The 22,802-nt window shown below is 55.2% G+C and overlaps 1 protein-coding gene across 1 annotated transcript in view; it reads right to left on the minus strand.

The window, feature by feature from the left end:
• The window catches only part of LOC123931126 (c-Maf inducing protein), a 226,109-nt gene that overhangs the window by 32,347 nt on the left and 170,960 nt on the right, over nucleotides 1-22,802 (minus strand). The window contains exons 4-8 of the mRNA XM_045987920.1: nucleotides 19,945-20,106; nucleotides 15,176-15,217; nucleotides 10,000-10,062; nucleotides 7,381-7,461; nucleotides 631-734 (exon numbers count right to left, since the gene is read on the minus strand). Coding sequence (XP_045843876.1) covers nucleotides 631-734; nucleotides 7,381-7,461; nucleotides 10,000-10,062; nucleotides 15,176-15,217; nucleotides 19,945-20,106 — 452 coding nt within the window. The remainder of the gene's footprint in view (nucleotides 1-630; nucleotides 735-7,380; nucleotides 7,462-9,999; nucleotides 10,063-15,175; nucleotides 15,218-19,944; nucleotides 20,107-22,802) is intronic.

Consider the following 22,802-nt stretch of genomic DNA (forward strand, 5'->3'; position numbering starts at 1 on the left):
GCACACTAACCGGACCAAGGGAGTACGGTGGTTCTCCTTTTCCAGATGAGGAGACAGAGGCACAGGGAGAGACTTTAAAAATCAAAGAAAAAGCAAGCCCTCTCTTCCAAAATACCACAAGTAAGTAAGAACCAGAAGTTCTGCTTTCTTCTTCCCCAGTTTGGGAGGTGGCTGTTCTAGTCCCTGGTGATGCCCCTCCGGGGCCAGCGGAGATTGTCTCCTGATGTGGGCAGCGCTCATAAACCAAACGGGTGTAAGGTGTGGGACCCATGGAAATGATCCTATTATTTCGAACTGGTCCCGTTTCCTGAGTTCCCACCGTGTGTCAGGTACTGTGCTAGGGGCCTCCTCATGTATCTTCTTGTTTAATTACGCAACAACCCCTGCGGATAGGGGAGTAAACAGGACCAGAGAGGTACAGCAACCAGTTCAACGTCACACAGCTAGTAAGAGTCTCAGACCACTTGTGGTTGGGAGGACCCGGGTGACAGCTCCCCAGAAGATGAGATGCTCGGGGCCTTTAAATACAAGTGGATTCTCTCCGGGCATCAAGGGAGCGAGTATTTCTGGACTGGAGAGGAGAGCTCGGTGGTAGGCAAGGTGGGGAGGGGGTCCAGCCGGGAAACCCACCTCTGAATGAACTTCTTCACCACTTCCATCCCCGCGTTGAGCTCGTTCAAGGCGAGGATGTACTCCTGAGTAAACAGCCTCAGTCGTGGGCACTTCCCAAAGTCCTGCCGAGAGAGCAGACGGGAGAAGCTGGGACAGGCCGCAGGGGAGGCCGGGGTCCCAGAAGGGGCAGTGTGACCCTGCTCTGCTCACAATGGTTGGTGTGGAAGGCAACAGGGAGACAACCAGCCAACTCCACTTTCTAGAAGGCACACATTTTCCCTTCAAGAAACTGGCCTCGTCATACTCTTGCTTACGCCCTTTGATGGCTGCCCAGGGAGAGCAGCAGATGCGTCCTGAGCCGGAATGGGCTCCGACACCGGTAGTGAAGTCACGGGCACGGCGCTGATGTGCCAAGGCGTGCTCAGCAAGAGACCCGTTGCGGCTTCCCTTCTGCCCAGTGGGGAGGGGGCCTGCGCATGTTGAGCTGGGTCTCCCGCGACCCCTGAGAAGCCACAGACGCCACAGGCCCCATAGAGTTTCTGGGCCCTGCTTTCTGTGAGCTATCACCTGAGGCCACTCAGCACGGCCGGGGCAGGAGATGTCCAATCTGGGGCCATCAGTTTGGGAAGAGGGCTTTGGGACTTCCTGGGGGTATGGAGGAGCCAAACATAGCCCTGGACAAGTGTAACTCTGAGTGTCCCCAACCATCGTCAATGAAAAGATGCCTGTTCCTTCTCCTGAGCAAGAGGGGCAGGAAGGAGGTCCAAGAACCAGGGTGAAGCTGGCTCCCAGTCATGGGCTTCTCAGCTGGCTCCCTCGTGCTCTAGGCTGATCCCAGCCACCCCCTGGGTTCCAGAAAATACTTAAGGAGCATTTGATGACCCTGTCCTTTTGGTTGTAGAAAAAGCTACCCTCATACGGCATATGGAACCAAAAAAGCAGAGAAGACAGATGGATAAGCTTGAAAAAGGCTGGCTGGACAGGTAATGGCATGTGTGTGTGAGAGAAGTGGGGTGTGGGAGGAGGTGTGTTTGTGTGTGTGTGAGATGAGACGGAGAGAGAGAGAGAGACGTGGGGTGTGGGAGGAGATGTATAAAAGAAGATGTTGTGTGTGTGAGAGACGTGGGGTGTGGGAGAAGATATGTGTGTATGTGTGTGAGGGAGACATGGGGTGAAGAAAGATATGTGTGTGAGAGATGTAGGGTGTGCGAGGAGGTGTATGTATGTGTATGAGAGACATGGAGTCTGACAGGAGATGGGTGTATGTATGAGAAATGTGGGGTGTGGGAGGTGGTGTGTATGAGAGACGTTGGCTGTGGGAGGAGATGTGCATGTGTGAAAGAATGGGGTGTGGGAGGTAGTGTGTGTGTGAGATGTGAGGTGTTCAAGGAGGTGTGTGAGAGGTATGGGGTATGGGAAGTTATGTGTGAGAGACAGAGTACGGGAGGAGGTGTCTTGTGTGTTTGTGAGAGAGAGAGAGAGAGAGAGAGAAGGACATGGGGTGTGGGAGGAGATATGTGTATGTGAGAGAAAGATATGGGGTGTGGGAGGTTGTGTGTGTGTGTGATATGGGGTGTGGGAGGAGGTGTTTGTGAGAGGTATGGGGTGTGGGAAGTTATCTGAGAGACATAGAGTGTGGGACGAGGTGTGTGTGTAAGAGATCCGGCACGTGGGAGGAGGTGTGTGTGAGAGACGTGGGGTGTGGGAGGAGGTGTGTGTGTGCTTGTGTGTGAGAGAGAGAGACGTGGGGCATGGGAGGAGATGTGTATATGTGAGAGATATGGGGTGTGGGAGGGAATGTGTGTATGTGAGAGAGAGATGTGGGGTGTGGGAGGTTGTGTGTGTGTGAGATGGGTGTGGGAGGAGGTGTTTGTGAGAGGTATGGGGTGTGGGAGGTTATGTGTAGAGACGTGGCGTGTGGGAGGAGGTGTGTGTATGCTTGTGTGTGTGAGAGAGAGAGACATGGGGCGTGGGAGGGAATGTGTGTATGTGAGAGAGAGACGTGGGGTGTGGGAGGTTGTGTGTGTGTGAGAGGGGGTGTGGGAGGAGGTGTTTGTGAGAGGTATGGGGTGTGGGAGGTTATGTGTGAGAGACACAGAGTGTGGGAGGAGGTGTGTGTGTAAGAGATCTGGCATGTGGGAGGAGGTGTGTGAGAGACGTGGGGTGTGGGAGGGGGTGGGAGGGTATGTGTGAGAGACACGCGGTGCGGGAGGAGGTGTGTGTGAGAGACACATCGTGTATGCGTGTGTGAGGCTTATGGCCTGGGAAGGGCGGTGTGTGCCCTGGAGAGTGCGTGGCAGGCGTGTGTCCGGGGGTCCGTGGGAAAGGGGCCCAGGCAGGAGGGAGGGAGGGTGAATCTGCTCAACATTAGGGAAAGGCCCCAGCCCTCAGGGCCAAGGACGTCTCCATCCACCGGCTCAGCCTGAGCCCCCGCATCTCACCTCAGCTGACGCCTACTTAAGGGGCACTGAGCAAGGACAGAGGGACTCCCGCCTGCTCCAGTGAGTGGCATTCCTGGACACTTCTGTTGTCTTAGCTTTCCCAACCCGGCACACGACCGGGGCAGGAGGCAGAGTACAGTCGAGAGTGGAGAGAGGCACATCTCTGTGGTGGCCATTGGCTCAGGGACTTGTCAGGAGAGGAGAAACGATGGCCAGGAAAGGACCCTGCGTCCTTCCCCACATTCACGGCTGGGGGCAAGGGCTGCCGGGTCGGCAGTTCTGTTCATGGACTTCTAAACCTGTGGGTGGGGTTTTCAGCAGTCTGGAGGGGCGCGTCAGCGTGGTGAGGAGGGTGGCCCACAAGACGTCAGAGGGAAGAGTCACATCTCCAAGTCATCTGCCTTCTTCTTGCCCCCACTAAGTGGAACCCATTCAGTAAAAAGCAACTGCATCGGCATTCTGACTTAAAATAAAACAGCAGAGACAGTCTTCCCGGATCTAACGGATTCTGAGGGCCCTTGAGAAAGTTCTGAGGAGAACACGTCCCTCCCACGCCCTCCTGCCAGCTCTGAGAAGCGAGTTTCTAGAGCTGCTTGGTGCTTCTTCACCTGGAGTGAAGAGGCTGAATTAGAGTCCTCAAGACACTGAGGGGCCTCGTCTGCTTCCATTCTCCCCACTGGGACGATGCTCGTCCATGAGGACGGCAGAAGCCTCAGGGGAAGCTAAGAAGGAAGATACGTAGTGTGTTCACGTACACGCACACACACTCATGCTCACATGCACACACACAGAGCCCTGGGCTAGATAAGGCCTCTGTGTGAAGAGAAAACTGAAACTTGACTGTGCTTCCAAACTGAGGAAGACATCTCAAGTCACCTGGTGCCCTGGAAAACGGTGACAGGAAGGCTGTGTGGCCCTCTCCAGTCCTCATAGACTCTACTGTGGAGTGAGGGCTGTAACCACGGATCTCTATGGCCCCCTTCTACATCTAAGGGTTTGGGAGTCCATGAAAACAGCTTCAACTCAACTCTGCTAAAGATAACTGTCCTTATCTTTGCTGTTAGATTTCTGGAGAGTCAAGGTCATTTTCTTGGAAATGAACATCATAAATGGGTCTGATGGCCTTCCAACATGTGGGTGAGGAACATTTTACCTTTGGAAAAGCTAAAAATGCTCCTCCTGGAAAGTAGGGTGGTCAGGTCACCCAGTGATCCACTAGGGACCGCAGACACATTTTCTGGCCTCCCTTGCTACAAGAACACTCTGATGAGTGGCCTGTGGGCACAGGGACCATGGTCATTCTTGACAACACAGTTTAACAAATTGTTTAGAATCTCCAGCAGAATATTCTAGAGGACTGCTTCCATTTGTATCTAATTTTTATTTCAGTCCAATGAGTAACACTGAGATTCTTCTCTAAGATTCAATGTACTCATCCATGAAATGGGACACACAATATATTTGCAAAAGATGAACCCTGAGGACAGGGGAAGCTCTGACATTTCAGAACACCTCTGGGGTCTACGATTTCCTCCAGCTCCCAAATGTTCCCGGGCGTCCTTGGGGAGGAATGCTGCACGCGTGGTCAACAGAGGCCGCTGCTCGTGCGATGCTGACAGTCGTGAGGCTGGTGGCAGGCTAGGCACACCCATTAACCAGTGACCAGACTCCCCACGCCAGCCGAAAGCTGCAGCTCAAAACAGTACATCTGGCTTCCTGGGCCTAGCGGAAGCCACGGTCACTGCCTCACGCGCATCTGCCCATCCACAGCCCTCTTCTGACAGAGTTCGTGGCAGGTAATTAGACGCCAAGGGCAAAGAGCAGCTGGGAAGCTTTACGGCATCCCCAGACGCCGGGGTCACTTGGGGGAGTTCTTCAAACGTCAAGTGAGGATTCATGCCTGGAGGGCCCTGATCTCTGCCAGGCCACAACAGATGCTATAAACTGTGGATCTGCCCTGTCGCTGTTCTGAATTTTATCCAGAAAATTATTACATGGTCAACACTGTAGGCCCATAAAACTAACCCAATATAAGGGAGATGTTGTTTGGTTAGCTGTGGGAGGCTGGCCTGAATTTTAACTTTTTTTCCCCTCGAAAGTCAGATGTCCCCCAAAGAAGCGTTCTTAGACAGCCTCCTGATGACCATAGACTACATGAAAATGTTCTTCCGTGCCCGAGGAGGCCTGGGCCAGGACAGGACACCTGGGGCTGGGGCTCTGTCATTGATAAGCTGCGATGGGAAGGTCCTTTGCAAAACAAACTCTGAAATCTCTGCTCCAGACTCTGAAAGGGTACAAGCCTCACCTCCTACCACTTGCACTGTGATTTTAAAGTTAACAATTGGAAGTCTTCTCCTCTCAGAAGCCTGAAACCAGAGAATGCCCCTGAACTATAAAAGCCCAAATTAGGGCACAAATTCACACTCTCCACCACGACTGCGGGGAACGTCTTTGTTAGTTCCAGGAAAGAATTGGATGGAGTAGTCCTCTCCTCTGCATTCAGAAAATCAGAAGCGCATTTATCTCAAATCAAGGGGGAATGTCGGAAATAAGCAGCAATTCAGCTACGGGGTGAGACTGCTCTGGGGCGGGAATGGTAAAGAGGCTCCACATGGTGCCAGCACGGTCAGGTACCAGGGGCCGCCGGGAATCCTGGGTTGAGACGGACTCTGAAGCTGTCTCCGGGCTCTGCCGGAAGAGTGCTGCAATCGACTGATGATGTCTGCCACGAGTGCAGGATGGGGTGGGGCAGCACGCGTGCCACACTTCGGCCAGACGGGGACTGGGGGCTGGCGTGGAGACAGCTGTTTTCACTGCTGACCTTGACAGGGCAGGAGGCAGTAGTCACAGGCACCCCACCTCTGATTCAGTGCCCCAACGTGTGCTGCAATGACATCGCTGGCTCCCCATCACCCAGGTGACTCGAGTCCAGGCTGGGGTCTGGCTCGGGAGAGCGCACTGGAACACCGGACCTCGCTTTCGACGGCTGCTCCTCGGCCCCCCTCATGAGCACTCGGGGCTGCTCACCGGTTCCCTGAGTGACCTACGGAGGCTTTCTGGGTCCCCGCCACCTCATCTGGGAAAGGAGGTCCTCGGCTGTCATGAGACTTAAATGACATGGGACACGCTTGGGTGTCACACTGTGTCTGGCTCTAAGAAGGTGCTCGAGGGGCGCCTGGGTGGCTCAGTGGGTTAAAGCCTCTGCCTTTGGCTCAGGTCAAGATCCCAGAGTCCTGGGATCGAGCCCCACATTGGGCTCTCTGCTCAGCAGGGAGCCTGCTTCCTCCTCTCTCTCTGCCTGCCTCTCTGCCCACTTATGATCTCTGTCAAATAAATAAATAAAATCTTTAAAAAAAAAAAAAAAGAAGGTGCTTGATAAGTAGCTGAGAACAGATGTTAGTCACTCTCATTCCCAGCTGGGGCCCCTGGGGCCGGTGAGTGTGCTCTGATAAGCCTCAGTTTCCCCACGTGTAACACGGAGAAAGCAGTATTTGCAATTCTCACTGAACTGATGAGAATGCAAAAGGGCCTTGCAGACCACCAAGTCTATACTCAGATTGCCTCTGTCTCCCCTGACGACTTTTTGTGGTTCCAGGACCCCATCCGGGACACCCCGCTACATGTAGTCATCCTGCCGCCTTAGGCTCCTCTGGGCTGTGACAGTTTCTAGGCTTTTCTTGTTCTCAATAGCCTGGACAATTTTGAGCAGTGCTGGTCACATGTTTTACAAAATGCTCCTGAATGGGGACTGGTCTGATGTTTCTCTCAGGATTAGACGGGGCCCGTGGGTTTGCGAGAAGACGCGCCCAGAGGTATGGTGCCCTTCTGACACCGTATCAGGGTGCCTGCCCTCACATGACCTGTCACCATGGCTCGTGACCGTGGAACCATGACTCGCTAGCTGTGGCTGTCGCTGTCAGGTTTCTCCATCATATGGTCACTCTCTGCCCCCTCTGCCCCATGCCTCTGGAAGGACACCGTATGGACGGCCCCCACTGAAGCCGTGAGCCGCCCCACCCCCTCCTTCTGGGGCAGAGTGTCTACAGACACTTGTGACTCTACACACGGGAAACTTCTCTCTTCTCCCCCCCGCCACACTATTTTTGTTATTTCTACTGTGAAAAAGATTCTTCCCATTGCCTTAAGAGAAGAAAATAGAGCCGAGGAGGACAGGCTGTACGAACACCCCAACTTAAACAGAATCCCAACCCCGTTCCTGGCTGTCAGGCCAGGCCAGCCAACCCCGTCCTCCGTGTTTTGGGGAATGGCGAAAGGCTGGGGAGAAGTGAGAGGCCGGCTTTGCAGTCTGGGTGTCAGGGGAACTCACCATGTTATGCTTGAGGATTCTCTGGACCACGGGAGTGAACACTTCGATGACCACCATGGACCGCGGCCGCTCTCTGCAGTGCTGGGGAGACAGAAGGGCATGGTCCGCACCGAGCCTGGCAGGTTTCAGTCGGAGCTGAACGGGCCCCTGGAAGTCCGGGCCTGGCCTGTGGCTCTGAGACTGTGGGGCGCCTGGGGGGCTCCGTTGGTGAAACAGCTGCCTTCGGCTCAGGTCACGGTCCCAGGACCCTGAGATCGAGTCCCACATCAGGCTCCCTGCTCAGCGGGGACTCTGTCTCTCCCTTGCCTCTCTCCCAGTACATGCTCTCTAATTTAATCTCTAAAGATCAAATCAAATCTGGAAAAAAAAAATTAATAAAGTGAGATTTCATCAGCTGATACAGGCAGGCATCCACTTGGACAGGTCCTGACGCTTCGCAGCCCTGAGATGCAGAGCACGTGGTCTAACAGAGGAGTCTCTGGAAAACTGGGTGCCGGAGCGCCAGGAGTTCCGTGTCCGGACACCAGAATCTCGAAAGTCCTGTGGCTTTACAGCTGTTGCTTTGATAGGCTGACAGCAGCCTGCAGGCCATCAAACGCACCTCACCGTACTTCACTTCATCAGCATGTTTTGTTTGTCAAGGCCTTCGGGTGAACAGATAAGGCCTCACCGGGCCGACACATTTAGAACCTGTCCGGGCCTGAAGGTGCTGAGCTTCTAACTCCTGCGTGAGGACCGTGGACTTGGGAGAGTAGAAATCAGGGCTTTCCTGGGAAATCTAAGATCAATGAACTTTCCTCGATCTGAGTGTCCCGGTTTGGAGAGCCGGCAGGCAAGGCTGCCCAGGCGTGTGGAGTGAGCTGGCCCGGGGTGGACCCAGTGGGGGTGGCTTCGTTCCCCTCAAGCTCTCCTCTCTGGACAGGCCGCCTGTGGGTAGGGCACAGAGGCTGGGACTCGGACCTCCCCAGAGGGGAGACAGCCTGAAGGCTCATGGACCCCCTAGGCTTGGACCCCTCCCTCCAAAAGACGAGGCAGCCTTCTATTTCGATCAGGAAAAGCCAGAAAGAATGGTTTCTTCTACATCATGAGTTTTCAAACCGTGCTACCAGGAACCCCCAGGTCTGACTAACTGTGAACAAAGGTCCACTGTTTTAGAGCAAGAGTTTGAAAACCATGAAATCTGGGAGAAACCATACAGCTTGAGAGGAGAACAGGAGCAGATGTGTATTAAACTGGACAAAATACTGAGAGGAGATGACCTGCCGGGACAGGTAAGGGAGGAGGACCCCTAGCATATGTGGGGACACAGGACCCCAGTCCGCGTGAGGAATGACGCCCCCTGGTGCCAGGGCCCAAGAAGGCCCATATTTCAGTTGTCTATAGTCCCACCGAGGCCCCAGGGAGGAGGGGGCCTCCAGGGAGCAAGGAAGCCTGACGCTTTCGCAGGCACGTACGCCTGCAGGCCCAGCTCGACGCCCAGGCGCTCGCCTGCTTGGCCCGGGAGGCACACACCGCCACATGCCCACACGTGCACACCGAGAAGGCACCCGGGCGCTCTGCGCTGGCAGGCCGGGCCCGCCCCCTGCTCTGTGGGTTGCCAGAAATGGTCTCCTGATGGAGAGTCCGGGCCAAAGGGGCTAACACGACCCTGTGTCTGTGGTCTCAGAGCTCCCGCCCCCTGACAGACACAGAGAGAGCATCTCTCTGAGCGGGGGGCAGAGGCGCTAAGGGCATCACAGTCCCCTTTCCTCCAGAAACCCCAGGGCTCTCCAGGGGCCTGCTTTGCCAGGCCACACGCTCGTCTTGCTGGTGGACGGAGTCCACACCACCCACCAGGGACAGTGTGTGGCTGTGCAAGGAGCCAGCGAGGAAAGGAGCAGGAGCGGAGTGAGTCAGCAGGTGCGAGAGCAGAGTGCTGGGGCAGCAGCAAACCTAGGCCCTGCGTCTCTCCAAGGACGTCGAATCGTTACATAAAAAAAAGAAAAAAAAAAAGAAAAGAAAAGAAAAAAAATCACACAGCAAAGAACAAAACAGGACTGCATGCTGGTTCAGGCCCCGGGGCTGCTGGAGTGTGTTTTCAGAGCGAGGGATGCCTGGTCCCCAACGTGCCCTGGACACGGTCCGTGTAAATCCCGCTGCGGCGGGCCAGGCACTGGGTCCCTGGGAGCGGACGGCCTGCTCTGCGGCTCCTCCCAGCTAACCTGGCATCCCCTGCCTGCTTTCCCTATTCAGGAAAAGCCCCACGGCTGTGCCCCACTGTGGGCCAGCCGGTGCTCAGACGAGCCTTGGCTAATAATAACCCAGCTCTGACGTCAGGAACCCAGAAAATCTGCTACAAATTTCTCCCAAGACAGCTACAAAGATATTCCAAGGAAAAGCCGGACGCTCCTCCCTGACCCACTGGTTTGGATCCTGGGCCTCGCTATCACCTGCCTGGCAGAGAGAGAGCTGTGCGTCTAAGAGCAGGCTGCCTGACCTGCCTTCTGGCTCGGTCTGGGGCCCTGACCCAGGTCAGGGAAGCCTGGGTTTTCGGCAAATTATGCAAAGCCAACCCCCAGCATGCCCACGCGGAGGTGGGCTGCCTCCTGCAAACACAGCCCCATTTCGGTCAGGTCGTACCTTGCAGAAGAATTCACAGAGATCTGGTGGTGGATGGTTGTTTTCCAGCAAAGGAGCAATTGCCTGAAAGACAACGAGCAAAGGTGAGCTGGAACCTCCAGAAAGGAGTTCTAGCTGGGGGCTCGTGGCTGGTACAAGCTCCGCGCTAGCCTCCAGGAAAACGCACACCGACGTGAGTGCGTGCGACCTCACGCGCTCCACAACCTGCTGCCGTCCAGCCACGTCCCCCTTGGAGCAACAGGGCAGGAGAGGATCCGGGTTCTAGGCCCAGGCCCTGGGGGCAGAGTCCTGGGTGCAAGTTCTAGCCCTGGCACTCACGACAGCCTAACTCTTAGAACGAGTTACTTCCTCTCTCTTAACACCCGCGTTCCCACCCGGAAAGCGGAGCGGAGAGAGTCTGCGGAGGAGCGGGAGGGAGGCTGTCCGGCCTTGCCCTGTTACCCTCTGGGGCCGTTGCTCCTGTCCCATGCAGGATGTTTAGCAGTGACCTTGTTCTCAACCCACTGGATGCCAGGAGCAAGCCTCAGCCGGGCGTGACGACCAAGAAGCCTCCTGACACGCTTATTGTACATTAAGGCAAGTGCCTTGAGTTCATGTCTCTCCAAGCCTTCTGAGGCTCGCTGTACAGTTCTTATGGTTCCCCCTGCCATTCCCATACAAGGATCCGAATAATGTCTGATTCTTATTTTTCTTCCCCTCTCATACTTTGTTTGAATGATTTTTGCTAAACTTCAAATTCAAATAAAATATGGGAACAACTGAAATGTGTCCAAACATTGCCAAATGCCTCACAGGGGACGACACTGCACCCAACCAAGGACCCCTGGTATGAAGCCCGAAATAGGGCCAGCTCTCCGTAAATGTTAGTTACTGGCTGTTTAGTACCTATGCGAAGTCCACTCATTTTCCTGTTTGCCACACTGCGCACAAGATTAACCAAGAGGAGACCCAGGACCCAGCACCAAGACCGCTGGGCTGTGTGACCTTGTGTGAGCAACTCCACCTCTCTGGGCATTAGTCTTCTAGCTTATAAAATGGGGAGAACTAGAGTGACTGCTGTTGGGGGATCTGAAAAGACAGAACTGTAGAAGCTTTGGAGTCTCAGCGTCAAGACAAGCCCACTGCCACCATCACGGGAGGGCGGGGGGGGCTGTCTTGGGCAGTACCAGGCACAGCGGCAAGGGGTGGCGATTCGGCCCGACTCCCAGGAGGGCTCTGGGGGGCCAAGCTCTCCCCATCACTGACTCCCAGGGCTCAGACCCTGCCTGCTCAATTTCAGAGGGTCTCCGTGACCTGTTCCCTGCAGCGATGCCTTTGGATATGGCTAGGGACCTCGCAGCAAGGCCCTCCGCTGGGCTTGGGACCATCAGGGAAAGGAAGCCTCACCGGGGGCCAAGAAGACACGACGTCACTCATGCGAATGTGCTTCTGTGGAGGAGGAAGCCAGTGACACTGAGGCTGTGGTCTGCAGCCCCTCCAAGCCGGGTGCCCAACAGTCCAGGGTCTTACCTGTCCAGGGCGGCAGCACCCAGCACGGTAGCAGCTGGCGCAGGCAACCCTTCCGATTTTAACGGATAGGAAATAAGTGAGAGAAAGTAAAAAATGCGGTTCCTCCACTGCACAAACCACATTTCCAGTGCTCAGGGGTCCCACGAAGCCAGCGGCCACTGTGCCAGGTGGAGCAGACAGAGAACACCTCCCACACCCAGCTCCGAGGAGGGGCCACGTGCAGCGCTGGGCCCCCCCACTCGTGCCAGGCCCCTCTTCCTCGAGAATGAGTCACAGAATTAAGGAGTGGGAAGGACTGAAGTGCCCAGAGTGGGCGTCGGGCGGAGGCTCTGCGCTTCCATAGGATTAGCTCACTGGGGCCTCATGACAACTCAGTGAGGTCAAGCGGGAGTTACTCCCATTTGTACAGAAGAAGAGACAGAGGGTCAGGGAGGTTACAAGGCCTGCCCTGGTCAGACAGTTATGATCATTTTAAAGGTATGAGTAATAAAAGGAGCTTATATTTCTGTGGGCTCTTTCTACAAGCCCGGTCCCCCGTGGAGCATGTTTGATGCGCTGGCTCACTGAGCCTTCCCAGGAGCCCTGTAAGAAAGGTACTGTTGTCATACACATTTCATAGATGAGGAGACTGAGTCTCGTATGCCAAGTTAGCTGAATGGCCATCTGGTTACATAAAAATATTCTAGAGCCAGTAGAAAGCATGTGTTGGGCCAGCGGTCCCCAGCCAGGGTTGACCTTGCTGCCAGGGGCTGGTGGCATGTTTGGAGACATATTTTTTTTCCCACCCTCCTCTGGAGACATATTTTTGATCATCACGATGGGGAAGGGCTCCTGGCACCCAACGGACCGAGGCAGAGATGGTGCTCAACGTTCTACAATGGCCAGGCCAGGCCCCCCAGAAAGAATGAGTCATCCCACGGGTAGTGAGGCTGGAAACCTAGGGGCAGAGAGGCACGGACAGACTTGAAAGCATCCCCCTAAAACGTGGTACATGAAAAAATCAGCATACGACAGCCCATCTAGGCTCGCATCGCTAACGCTGAAAGCAGAAAATAGAAACACAACCGTACCCGTGTGGGGTCATCACCACCCGAAAACCTCCAGGGCCTTTCTCTGAAGAGGACACTGGGATGGGGTGAAATCCTTTCCTTTCTTTCTTTCTTCTAATGAAATTATTTCCATAGAATACTTGCAAAAGCATTTTTAAAGAACATCTTAAAGGTATTTTCAATACAATAAAACTAAAGCTCTCCCATCAGTGGCCCAAGGTCCCAGCTCGTGTGGGGTGGGCCCCGGGTCTGCACCGGCTCTGAACTTGAGCTCACACCGAACTTCAGGATGAAGGCCACCCTCTTCCCCAGCACGTAGACGGCGGCTGCGGTCTGGGCACTGGGGTGCAGGGACGTGCTGGCAGTTACCAGCCAACAACCACCTACGGCACAGACAGATGCCCGACCTCAGACGGACCGAATACAACCCAAGTCACTTGTGAAAGGATTTCTGAGAAATAAGCACGTTAAAAACACACGAAGCCCCGCTGGGAGCGGACTAATTGCTGAGAAGTCAAATCGGATAATGTCACCTCTGGGCAGAGAGGAGGCTTCCCAGTGATGATAAGGGCACTGGCAACACAGAGCACCGAAGGGGAGGTTGTGCAGAGCAGCGCTGCCAGGCAGACCTCAGATCAAATTCTTCTCTGTTCTCAGGCACTCTGCTGAGTGCGCAAGCTCGCCCGCCCCAGTGAAGGGGTCAGCCCCACCGAATTCACTAGAAGAAAGCAGCCTGGATCGCTCAGACCAAAATTCCTTTCCCAGGCTCATCCCCGGTCCAAAGCCCTTACCCCTCTTCCAGGGCTGAAGAGCACGGGGGTGGGGGACCCACAGGTAGCGCCAGCAGGGAGAGGAAGACGCCAACTCCTTCCTGGCACCCATGTCCCCGACTGCTTCTCCACCAGCCAGTCTCACTGCTCTGCCTTTCCCGGGCTGGGCCCTCTCCCTGGACTGCCTTGCCCTAGAGCACCCCTACTCCTCCCTTAAGATCCAGTTTGCTCACCTCCACCGGGAAGCCCTCCGTCTTCCTCCTCCCAGCACCCTCACTGGCAGAGGATGCTAGGTGTCTGCCCTCTGTGCTGCCCTAACACTCCAAACAAATCTCAAGCCCTGACCGTGTTATTTCCCGATTGGCTGTCGACCTGCCCCATTCTTCCAGCACACAGTGAACCTCCCAGAAGCAGCTCTAGGTCTGTGCAACAGAGACTAGTGTTTGGCACATACCTGTCCTCGCGTCAACAAGCGCTTGTTACATGTATTAACTATACCAGGGAAAGGTGGTGGCGGGGAGTGGGGGCACCCAGGTCGACAATCCCCCTGTTCTGGCAACAGAGGGCACAGAGTGGTCAGGGTACAGCAAGGGGGAAAAAACTTTCCGTGTTTTTAGCAAATTCCCAGGGAGCATCTAGTATGTGCCAGACACCGTAAGTGGGGCTCCATGGAAGCTGCTGCCTTAACTCCCCATAACAGCTAGCCAAGGATTCACCTCCTTTTGTACCCACCAGACCCAGCTGGGGTGAGAAGGGTGATTCTCCAGGCCGGACTTGCCAGGGCCAAGTGGGTGGGCCTAAGAAACCTTCATTCAGCTCAGAGGGGAACAGAGTCTGGCATCTTGCCCTTGTTTCAAAGGCTGTAGCTGCAGGACCTCTGGGGCAGGTGAATGTCCTTTCTGGGCACATAAGGCTTTGCCTCTCACTTCCATCTCCGGTTCTGCCTCCCTACTTCCCACATCCTCGAACTTTACACTCTAGCGATGCTGAAGCTTCCAGGATATCCCACGTTGTTTTCCATCTCTATGCCTGTTTTGTTTCCTCTCTCTGGAATACCTTTACTCTGTTTTGCCATCCGGCAAACTCCTATTGATCCTTCAAAACCTAGTTCAGACATCACTGCCTCTAGGAAGCACCATGCCTTCTTTCCCAGGCGAGCTGATCACTCTCCTCTTTATACTACATGCCTCTGTTTTTGCAGTGATCTCATCTGTCTTCCTGCAATAGAAGATAAACTCCGTGGGAGCAGGGCCTGTCTTCGTAACCTACGGATTCAAATCCATGCACAGTGCTTGGCACCCAGCAGGTGCAACCTCCTTTCTCTCCCATGAGATTCACATTTCAGAGCTTAAATCCCCCAGGAAGCTATCTGACTCCCAAGATGCTTTCATCAGAGTCAAGTCCCAGCAAATAGGACCTCACTTTGTGTATCAGAGAGAATTAAATCCGGGTTCTATACGTGGATTAATCAGGAGGCCTGTCCTGGGGCGAGAAAGAGAATGCTTACCTCTCAGCTAATAGGGTTATGCCTCCGAATAAATAAATCATACGCTCTCTGCCATCTCCTGCCTTCAGCTACCCCCAGAGCACTCAGGAAGGAGGACGCAATGAAGACGCATTCGCTACAAACCTCAAAGACAGATGATTTTCTCTCCCCCTCCCCCGTCAACTGGGGCCCTGAAATGTGCAAAGGCAGAAGGCAGACAGTCCGGCTTGACAGGAAAGACAAGACCGAGCACGGTCGCCATGCCGGTGGATACACCGGCGCTTCGAGGAGTCACTCAGACCGGGGCAAGGACTGTGGCACCGGGAGGGGGACAGAGGGGAGAGGAATCTCAGGAGACTTACCACAATGATGTTCTCATGCTCCTGGGTAGTCAAGTTCGTGTTCTAAGGGATGAGTGGAGAGTACCGAGGAAGACAAGACAAAACAAAACAAAACCACAATATTAATCAAACGGATGTTTGCATCTCAAAGGTCCAAACAGTTTAAAATGCTTTCAGCTACTCGGAGTGCAGGTGTTGCTTTTTCTTTCCTTTTTTTTTTTTTTTTTTAAAGATTTTATTTTATTTATTTGACAGAGAGAGAGATCACAAGTAGGCAGAGAGGCAGGCAGAGAGAGAGGAGGAAGCAGGCTCCCTGCGGAGCAGAGAGCCCGACGCGGGGCTCGATCTCAGGACCCTGAGATCATGACCTGAGCCGAAGGCAGCGGCTTAATCCACTGAGCCACCCAGGCGCCCCAGGTGTTGCTTTTTCTTAATCAAGCAGATGAGAAAACCCTCCAAGGCTCGGCCAGGAAGGGAGAAAAGTATGACTTTGCGGGGGCGGCGGGCGGGGTGGGGTGTTACGACGACACTGGGATTCGAGTCCCAGTTTCACCCCTTGGGAGTTATGTGACCTTGGACCAGTCCCTCCTCATTGGTGAGACTCAGTTTTTCCTTCCATAAATGGGGCTCCTCCATTCAGATGGGGTTTAACCCAGTGCTCCCTGCCGGTCATAGGGTTCATGGAAAACACGGAAAGAACAGACTTTAGAATCTTGACTGCGTGCCAGGCTGTCTTCCAGGCACAGCACAATCAGTGATTCTCAACTGGGTTCCCACGGAAGAACGGTGCTCTGTGAGCTAAACATGTTCTAGCTAAATTCAAATTCTAGCAATTAGCTTGCAGAAATAATAGTAAGCTGAATGGATTAAATTTGTTTCATTTTTCGGCCTTTTTTCCCTCCTCAATCTGCAATTTCCTCACCCAGCGGGTACCTGTTACCACTCTCCTGTGACACATGGCTGAGGAAAGGCATGAACCCGTGAGAGACGAGAAATCATGGGAAAACCCAGAAACGGTCACTAGCGTCTTCTCTGCTAGTTTCATGCTGTGCTCTGCTTTGTCTGTGTGTCTCGGGCTCTCACTGGACTCCATTCAGATCTCCTGACAGAGTCACGTCCGTCCCCTCATCACGTGCCGCCTCACGACAGTCGCCCGGCCAGATGGGCCGTTCTTGGGTTCCAGGAAGAGCCCCACCCTATTTGCCACCTGCCATCGGGCTTAAGGAGCATCAGACTATGTAACGAGTTTACAACCCGCTGAAGCAAGAGCAGGGCCGGGGGGCTGTGAACACGGCTCTGTCTGGCTGCCCGAGAGGGGAGGACGGCCACGGAACCCGGGCCGGTGTCTGTGCTCCTCCTGTCCCCAGGTTCCCATGGAGACAGCCTGGCCCTCAGCGCTTAGAATTCAGGAGCATGTGGAAAGGGGAAGGATGTTTCTTAGATTCCCAAGGCTTTTTCCTTTTGTGGATGCTGGTAGTGCTTAAGGAGCCCGTCTGTGGCTGATTATTAAACGTCAGTGATCTTCCTGATGGAAAGCTTTGGTCTTGCCTTACGAGCGACGACGAGCTCGCTATGCCTCAGGCCGTGAGCACCCGCTATTTCCCCACAGCGCTTCTCCGACCCTCCCAGGGACAGCGGAGCTACCTGAGCCTCATGAGGTCCAGCTGCGTGCCCGGCGCACAGGGAAGAGAGGGGTGGAGTGGGGGTTTGAGCACCGTCCATCCTGATGCCAAAACCTGCATCTCCAACCACTGAGCCCAGTGCTCGGCCCAAGCAAGGGGTGCTTCCATTTCTCAGGCTGCGGCGGGCAGCTCTGCAGGGCCCGGCCGGGTCCTTGCCACACCTGTGCCCTTCCCACGAAGAGCCTGTGACAAGAACAGATGCCGAGTCCTTTGTCCCCATTGCGGGTGGCAGCCTGTGTCACTCTGCAGGGACACTTCTCTCCACCAAAGCCATTTTCCGCCCTGGTGGGGAGAGCTCACTAACAGCCAGGGCATCACAGAGGACATGGGAACCCTAAGCTGAGTGGCCACTCCACAAAGGCCCGGGAGGTCAGGGAGGCAGCTGTGTTTGGCCAGTGGATGGACAGTCCTTTCTCAGAACCAAGAGTCCCCTCCTCCCCCACTCCCTCGCTCCCTTCCTCCGGATCCTGCCCACTTTCCGGATGGTTTGGGGACCCCCAGAGCCTCCTCGAAGGAGACCCCAGGAATAACCTGAGTGAAGAGAACAGACAAATCATCTAGCCCCTACAGCCTAACCAGGAAAGGGCAAGGAGAGGGACTTGTTTGTTTTTCCACCCATCACCCATCACCCTTCAGCTGAGAGTGCTTAAGGTCAAGATCACAACCATCTCCCATGACAACAAGAATGTGATCATTTATCAAGTGCTCCCTGTGTATCAGGCACAGGGCCAGGCGCTTTGTCTGTATCAGAGCACTGTGAAATGGGTGCTCCTCTTCACTGCAACTCGCAGATGAGAACAGTACTGAGAGACCTAGTGAACTGTCCAAGGCCAGTCAGCACCAGAAGAACCAGGTCCTTGTGCTTCCACAGCACCTGTTCTCAACCACCAAGTCCCACACAGCTGGGCGCCTCCTCCCCCCTCCAAGAAAGTCTCTACCAATTTATGCCACATCTGTGCAAAACAGTGTGAGCTTTCCTAAAAGGCAGACCTGGGCATGGATCCCGGCCCACCACTTATGCAACAGACCCCTGGGCAAGTGACAGCCTCTCTGAGCCTCTGTTTACCCGTCTGTACATTTTCGGACTCACCTCGCAGGGTCCCTGGAGATCAGCTCTAAATGCCAAAGCAGTGGTCACAGAGCGTGTGTGTCACTCAGAGAGGTGCTAAGCCCTCCTTGAGGGCTTGCTGCCTGGGCTGCAGTCCCAGCTCTGTCCCTTAGCAAATGGCAGCGCTTGCGTGTCACTGTGAGTGATACTGACTCATTGCCTGACACACAGTAGGCACACAACAGATGCAAGCTGCTTCCTTTTTTCTTTTTCCTTTAAACGCCTTTATCTTTCCACACTAATGCTTGGGGATCCAATGATTTTCAAAACTTTGGCCTGAGAAGCGATGCAAAGGCCCAGGGGCACATGGTCTATGAAACATGTAAGATGGAAATAAATGCTGCCAGAGGTTGGCAACTGTGCCCACCTGCCACCTTCCCCGTCGTCCTGACAGTGAGCCTGATCTAATGATGGTGTGGCAGTGAGGTGGGGACTGGTGGGCAGAAGGGGTGGGCGGTTGGCCTTGCAGTGAGAGCAAGGGAGCCCTATGGTGGAATTTCCAGCCCACCGCCTGCTCAGCATTGCTCCGTGTCTCAGGGCCTCAGTTTCCTCGTCTGTATAATGGAGACAACAGGCCCAGCTCTCTAAGGCAGGTGTACTACCTGAGAGGTTGTGTGCATGGCCCATGACACCTGCTGGCACACAGCAGGCGGTCACTGATGGAGAGCCCCCAGCCTGGCCTCGGGCCGGGAAGCCAGGATGGAATGTTGGGTATAGAGCATCTGGCCTGGTCTCAAATTCCAGACCTTGACTGTGATTCATTTCAAAGCCTGAGTCTTTGCTCTGCTGTGAAATGAAGCTGTCTCACATCTGAGGGCATGGCCTCTGCTCCCCGTGGCTGTCTTTACCGCCCACCTTCTACTTCTTGCCCCACTTGCCTCTAGGGCAAGGGACCCTCTATTCAGCAGACATGGAAAGCCTGGGCAGTTTCTAGGACTGATCGGCAGCAACCAGCCTGGGTCCCCGAGGAACGGGTGGTTTTAGGTGGCAAGGAGCTGGTGCAGACTCAGGGGGGCATCTAGCAGCTAGCTACCCAAGGAACCGGGCGTGCCAGGAGAGCAGGGGCCCATCCCAGGGAAGGGGGACAGAAGCATCACTCTGCTGGCCATGCAGAGTTTAAATCAGGAGTCATCAACGCCAGCGTCTCCGGGGGCCAGGCAGGCAAACAAACGAGGCAAGCCTCAGCATTTGGGAAGCGCTGAGAAGATGCAGGGACAGAGTCAACAGCGTGCCTCCCGGCAGCTGTCACCGCCTCACAAACAGCGGGACCGACACGGATCGAGCCCCCTCGCTCCTGTCTGTCTCCCTGCTGGAACATGGGCTCCGGGAGGACAGGGGCTTGTCTTCATCCCCAAGCCCAGGGTCCGCACGGCACAGGCCCTAGTGTGGGGCTGCTCCGCAAAGCACAGCCCAGTCAGCTGCGAGCCGCTGATGGATCCTCTGCTGCTGTGCGGGTGGTCGGGGTGCTGGGGGCAGAAGCCGGCGCTGCCTGGGCCCCTGGAGCCTGTGCAGGCCAGGGCAGGGGGAGGACAGAGACGGGCAGGGACGGCGGGCCCCAATGCCGAGGGGCAGGGAGGAAGCGCAGTCTGGAGGTCTGGGGGTGTCACCGATGTGCTCCAGCTCGGGGATGAGCTGGGAAATTGGGAAATTCACTGCTACCATCATCACCACAAGCCCAGCCTTAGGCCCATGACCAGTGCCCCCTACACTGGCTGGTGGGGCGTGGCAGGGAGGCAGCCACAGCCCCTTCACCCCTGCCTCGCCCCCGGGGCGGCTCAGCTGCAGCACTGGGGACAAGCCTCCTCCTGGGCTCTCTCAGGCTGCTGGGGGACACCAATCAGCTCGTGGGCAATGGGGAGACAGCACCAATGTGGGTCCAGTTCTGCCGCCGGGTACGGCATTGTGCTTAGCAGAGGGAAAGGAAAAGAACTTGTGTGTGTGTGTGTATGTGTGTGTGCGTGCACGCGTGCGCGTAAAACCCAGCAGGAGGAACATCTTACCTCTGAGAGCAGTTTCGAGACGATTTCCAGCGGGGCTTGGTTGATGGAGTCATCCTGCAGAGGGGACGTGAGGGCCATGTCCACCAGAGTCCGGATCTCCTTCAACACAACTTCCCAACGGCTTGGGTTACTCAGGACTTTCTTGTATTTGTAAATCTTTTTCTGGTTGGGAGAGAGGAGACACGTACATGTTATTGACACGCTGATGGCGTTAGACGCCAGACGACCAAAGTAACAGACGCATCAGGACCTGTAAGCCCCGAAAAACGGTCACTATGGACCACTCCCTCCCCGTAAGGAACGGATTCCCAAAGAAAGGAAACGTCCTGCTCAGAGTCACGGGCTGTGCCTACAAAGAACCAGGCCTCCCGGACACTAGCCGAGAAACCTTCACGCTGCTTCCAACAACTTCAAAAAAGAACGAAGAGGTTTCTTTCGGATCACAGCTGCCAAACATACTCCCTAAGTACGGACGCATAGTCAGAGTGGGCGCCTTCAAGGGTCCACAGAGGACCTTCCTTGAGTTGGAGGCACGGCTTTTCTCATCCCGGTCCTATGAGGCTCCCCTGGAGAGCAGAGTCCAGTTAAGAAAAAAGACGGGCAGGCTTAGGGCCAGGAATTCAACTCTGGCCCGGTGGTGACAAGCGCAGAGGCCCCCAGGAAACGCGAAGGCAGTCCTTGGTTTCTGCCCAGTGAGTAAGACGAGCGAGCGCTCTCACCTTTGTTCGGGGCGGCGTCCAGGGCTGGAAAGCACTGGGGCGAGGGCTGTGGTCTCCTGCGCTGTGAGGCAGAGTTCCGCCTCTCTGACATCATGGAAACAGCAGCCCTCGGAAGGCGGAGGTCCCAGCCAAGCTCCCTCCCGGCCCTCCAGCTGCCTGCCCCACGGCTGCCCTGGCTGGCTTGAGAGACTCCCACCGGCTGAACTCCTTCATTAAATGCTCTGCTCCCCAGGGAAAGCCCAAGTTTAGTGTCACCGTGCCAGCAGCCAGCTGGGGTGACAAGTCACAATCTTGGAGCCAGAGTCTCAATGAGGGAGTGGGGAGGGAGGAGGTCAGGGTCGGCCACCAGTCCCTGAGGCTGCCAGCGTCTCCAGGACCACTGAGTTTCTGAGTTCAGAGTCACAAAGTGGTCTTGGAACCCAGGGCCTCTGAGGAAGTATCTGGGGGAACCGTCCTTGTCAACCTTAGTTAATTGCTGGGCGAGGCCTCACAGCGGAACACAAGAGAGACTCTGGAGTCAGGCCCGGTTCTTACTGTGAAGCCTATCACCTGCTGAGCCTCAGTTTCCTCTTCTATAAACCAGGCACCCTCTTTCAGTGTGTGACTTTTACAAATGCTGGAGCCGTGTGGCTACTCTCCGTACGGAGCCACATTAGAAGGCAGAGGCCGAACAGAGACCCTGGCAACGAAAAGGGAGCCCAGACTCTTAACCCGTCTCTTTGGAGAAACTTTACAAGGATGAGGCGGACACCCGCGGCCATGCAAGCAGGACCCCACTGTCCATCTCCCGTTCGGTCCCAAACTCCATGAGTTTCCACTCTCTCGCTCGCTAACCATGCCCATCACGACCACTGTCATCCACGTAGCTGACTCACGCCGAAGTCTGTTTCCCCTCACCAGCCCAGATCTTTTAAAATTTCTATTTATTTAAGAGAGTGAGCACCAGTCGGGGCAGGGGGAGAGGAAAGCAGGCTCCCCGCGGAGCAGGGAGCCTGACGAGACACGGGGCTTAATCCCATGGCCCGGGGATCATGTCCTGAGCCGAAAGCAGACACTTAACCGAATGAGTTACCCACACGCCCCAAATCCTGATCTTTCTTATGGAAATCAATGTAGCTTGTCCCCGCCATGCCATGTTCTTTCACCTGCCCGGCTAGCCTGCCCGCGCCCCAGCACAGCCCCTTCATTCTCCCTCTCAGCCTGGCTGTGCTCTGACAGTCACCATCCCTCATCAAGAACTGGAACGAGACAAGTCCCCTTCCGAGGGGTAGCGGGGCAGAGGAGACAAGTGGGGGGGGGGGTGGTGGAGACCACATCATTCTCTTCAGGTGGGGGAGCGGAAACGCCAGAAACACTGACTTGTCGATCATTTTAGATCCTCTAAGACTGGAAGACGCGCACAGCAAGCTTTGTCAAGAGAGGGTGTTCCATAACAGCGACTACATGGTCAGTGGGGGGTGATCGTGACAATGACGATGTGTTGAGCCCCATGAATTTCACGACAAGACGCACCCACTTCCCTGAGGCCTCCCTGGGCCGGTGAGCAGCCCCCGTCCCCGTCAGCCAGGAGCACGGCCCGCCTCCACGCTGCCCAGCCCATGCCAACAGACTGTCCAAGTCTAACACCATGGGGACACTTTCAAGGCGAGAACCGATCCTTCCCCGAAGACGAATCCTCCTTTGAGTCCTGCACACGGTGGGTTTGCTCCACACCCAGAGAATCGCATTATTGTTAAACGACCGCGGAATAGCCACAGAAATGGGCCGTGTATTAAGCCCCAAAGAAAACCACACGATTCGCACCCATGTCTCCCCACAGTAGATTCCAGAGCGGCGCATGGTCCGGGCCGTGAAAGCCCTATCTACTACTGACCAGCTGCAAGTTATTTACCTTTGAAGGAATAATGACTCCATTCTTTTTGTGAAAATGATGCCTGCTCCTTGTAAGAAATTTGAACCACGCTGGAAAGCACAAAGGAGAGGGTAGGTGAAAAAAGGCCTCAAAAATCCCACAACCTAGAAATAGCTATCATTAATCTTTGGTGAACACTGTTCCACCCAACCCTCACCGAAACTTTGCCAAATACAGTCAGCGTGTTGTGGGGTGGGGCACACGCCCTCACACGGTGGGGAGGGGCG

This window comes from Meles meles, chromosome 19, assembly GCF_922984935.1.
Source record: "Meles meles chromosome 19, mMelMel3.1 paternal haplotype, whole genome shotgun sequence".
NCBI classification, from domain to species: domain Eukaryota; kingdom Metazoa; phylum Chordata; class Mammalia; order Carnivora; family Mustelidae; genus Meles; species Meles meles.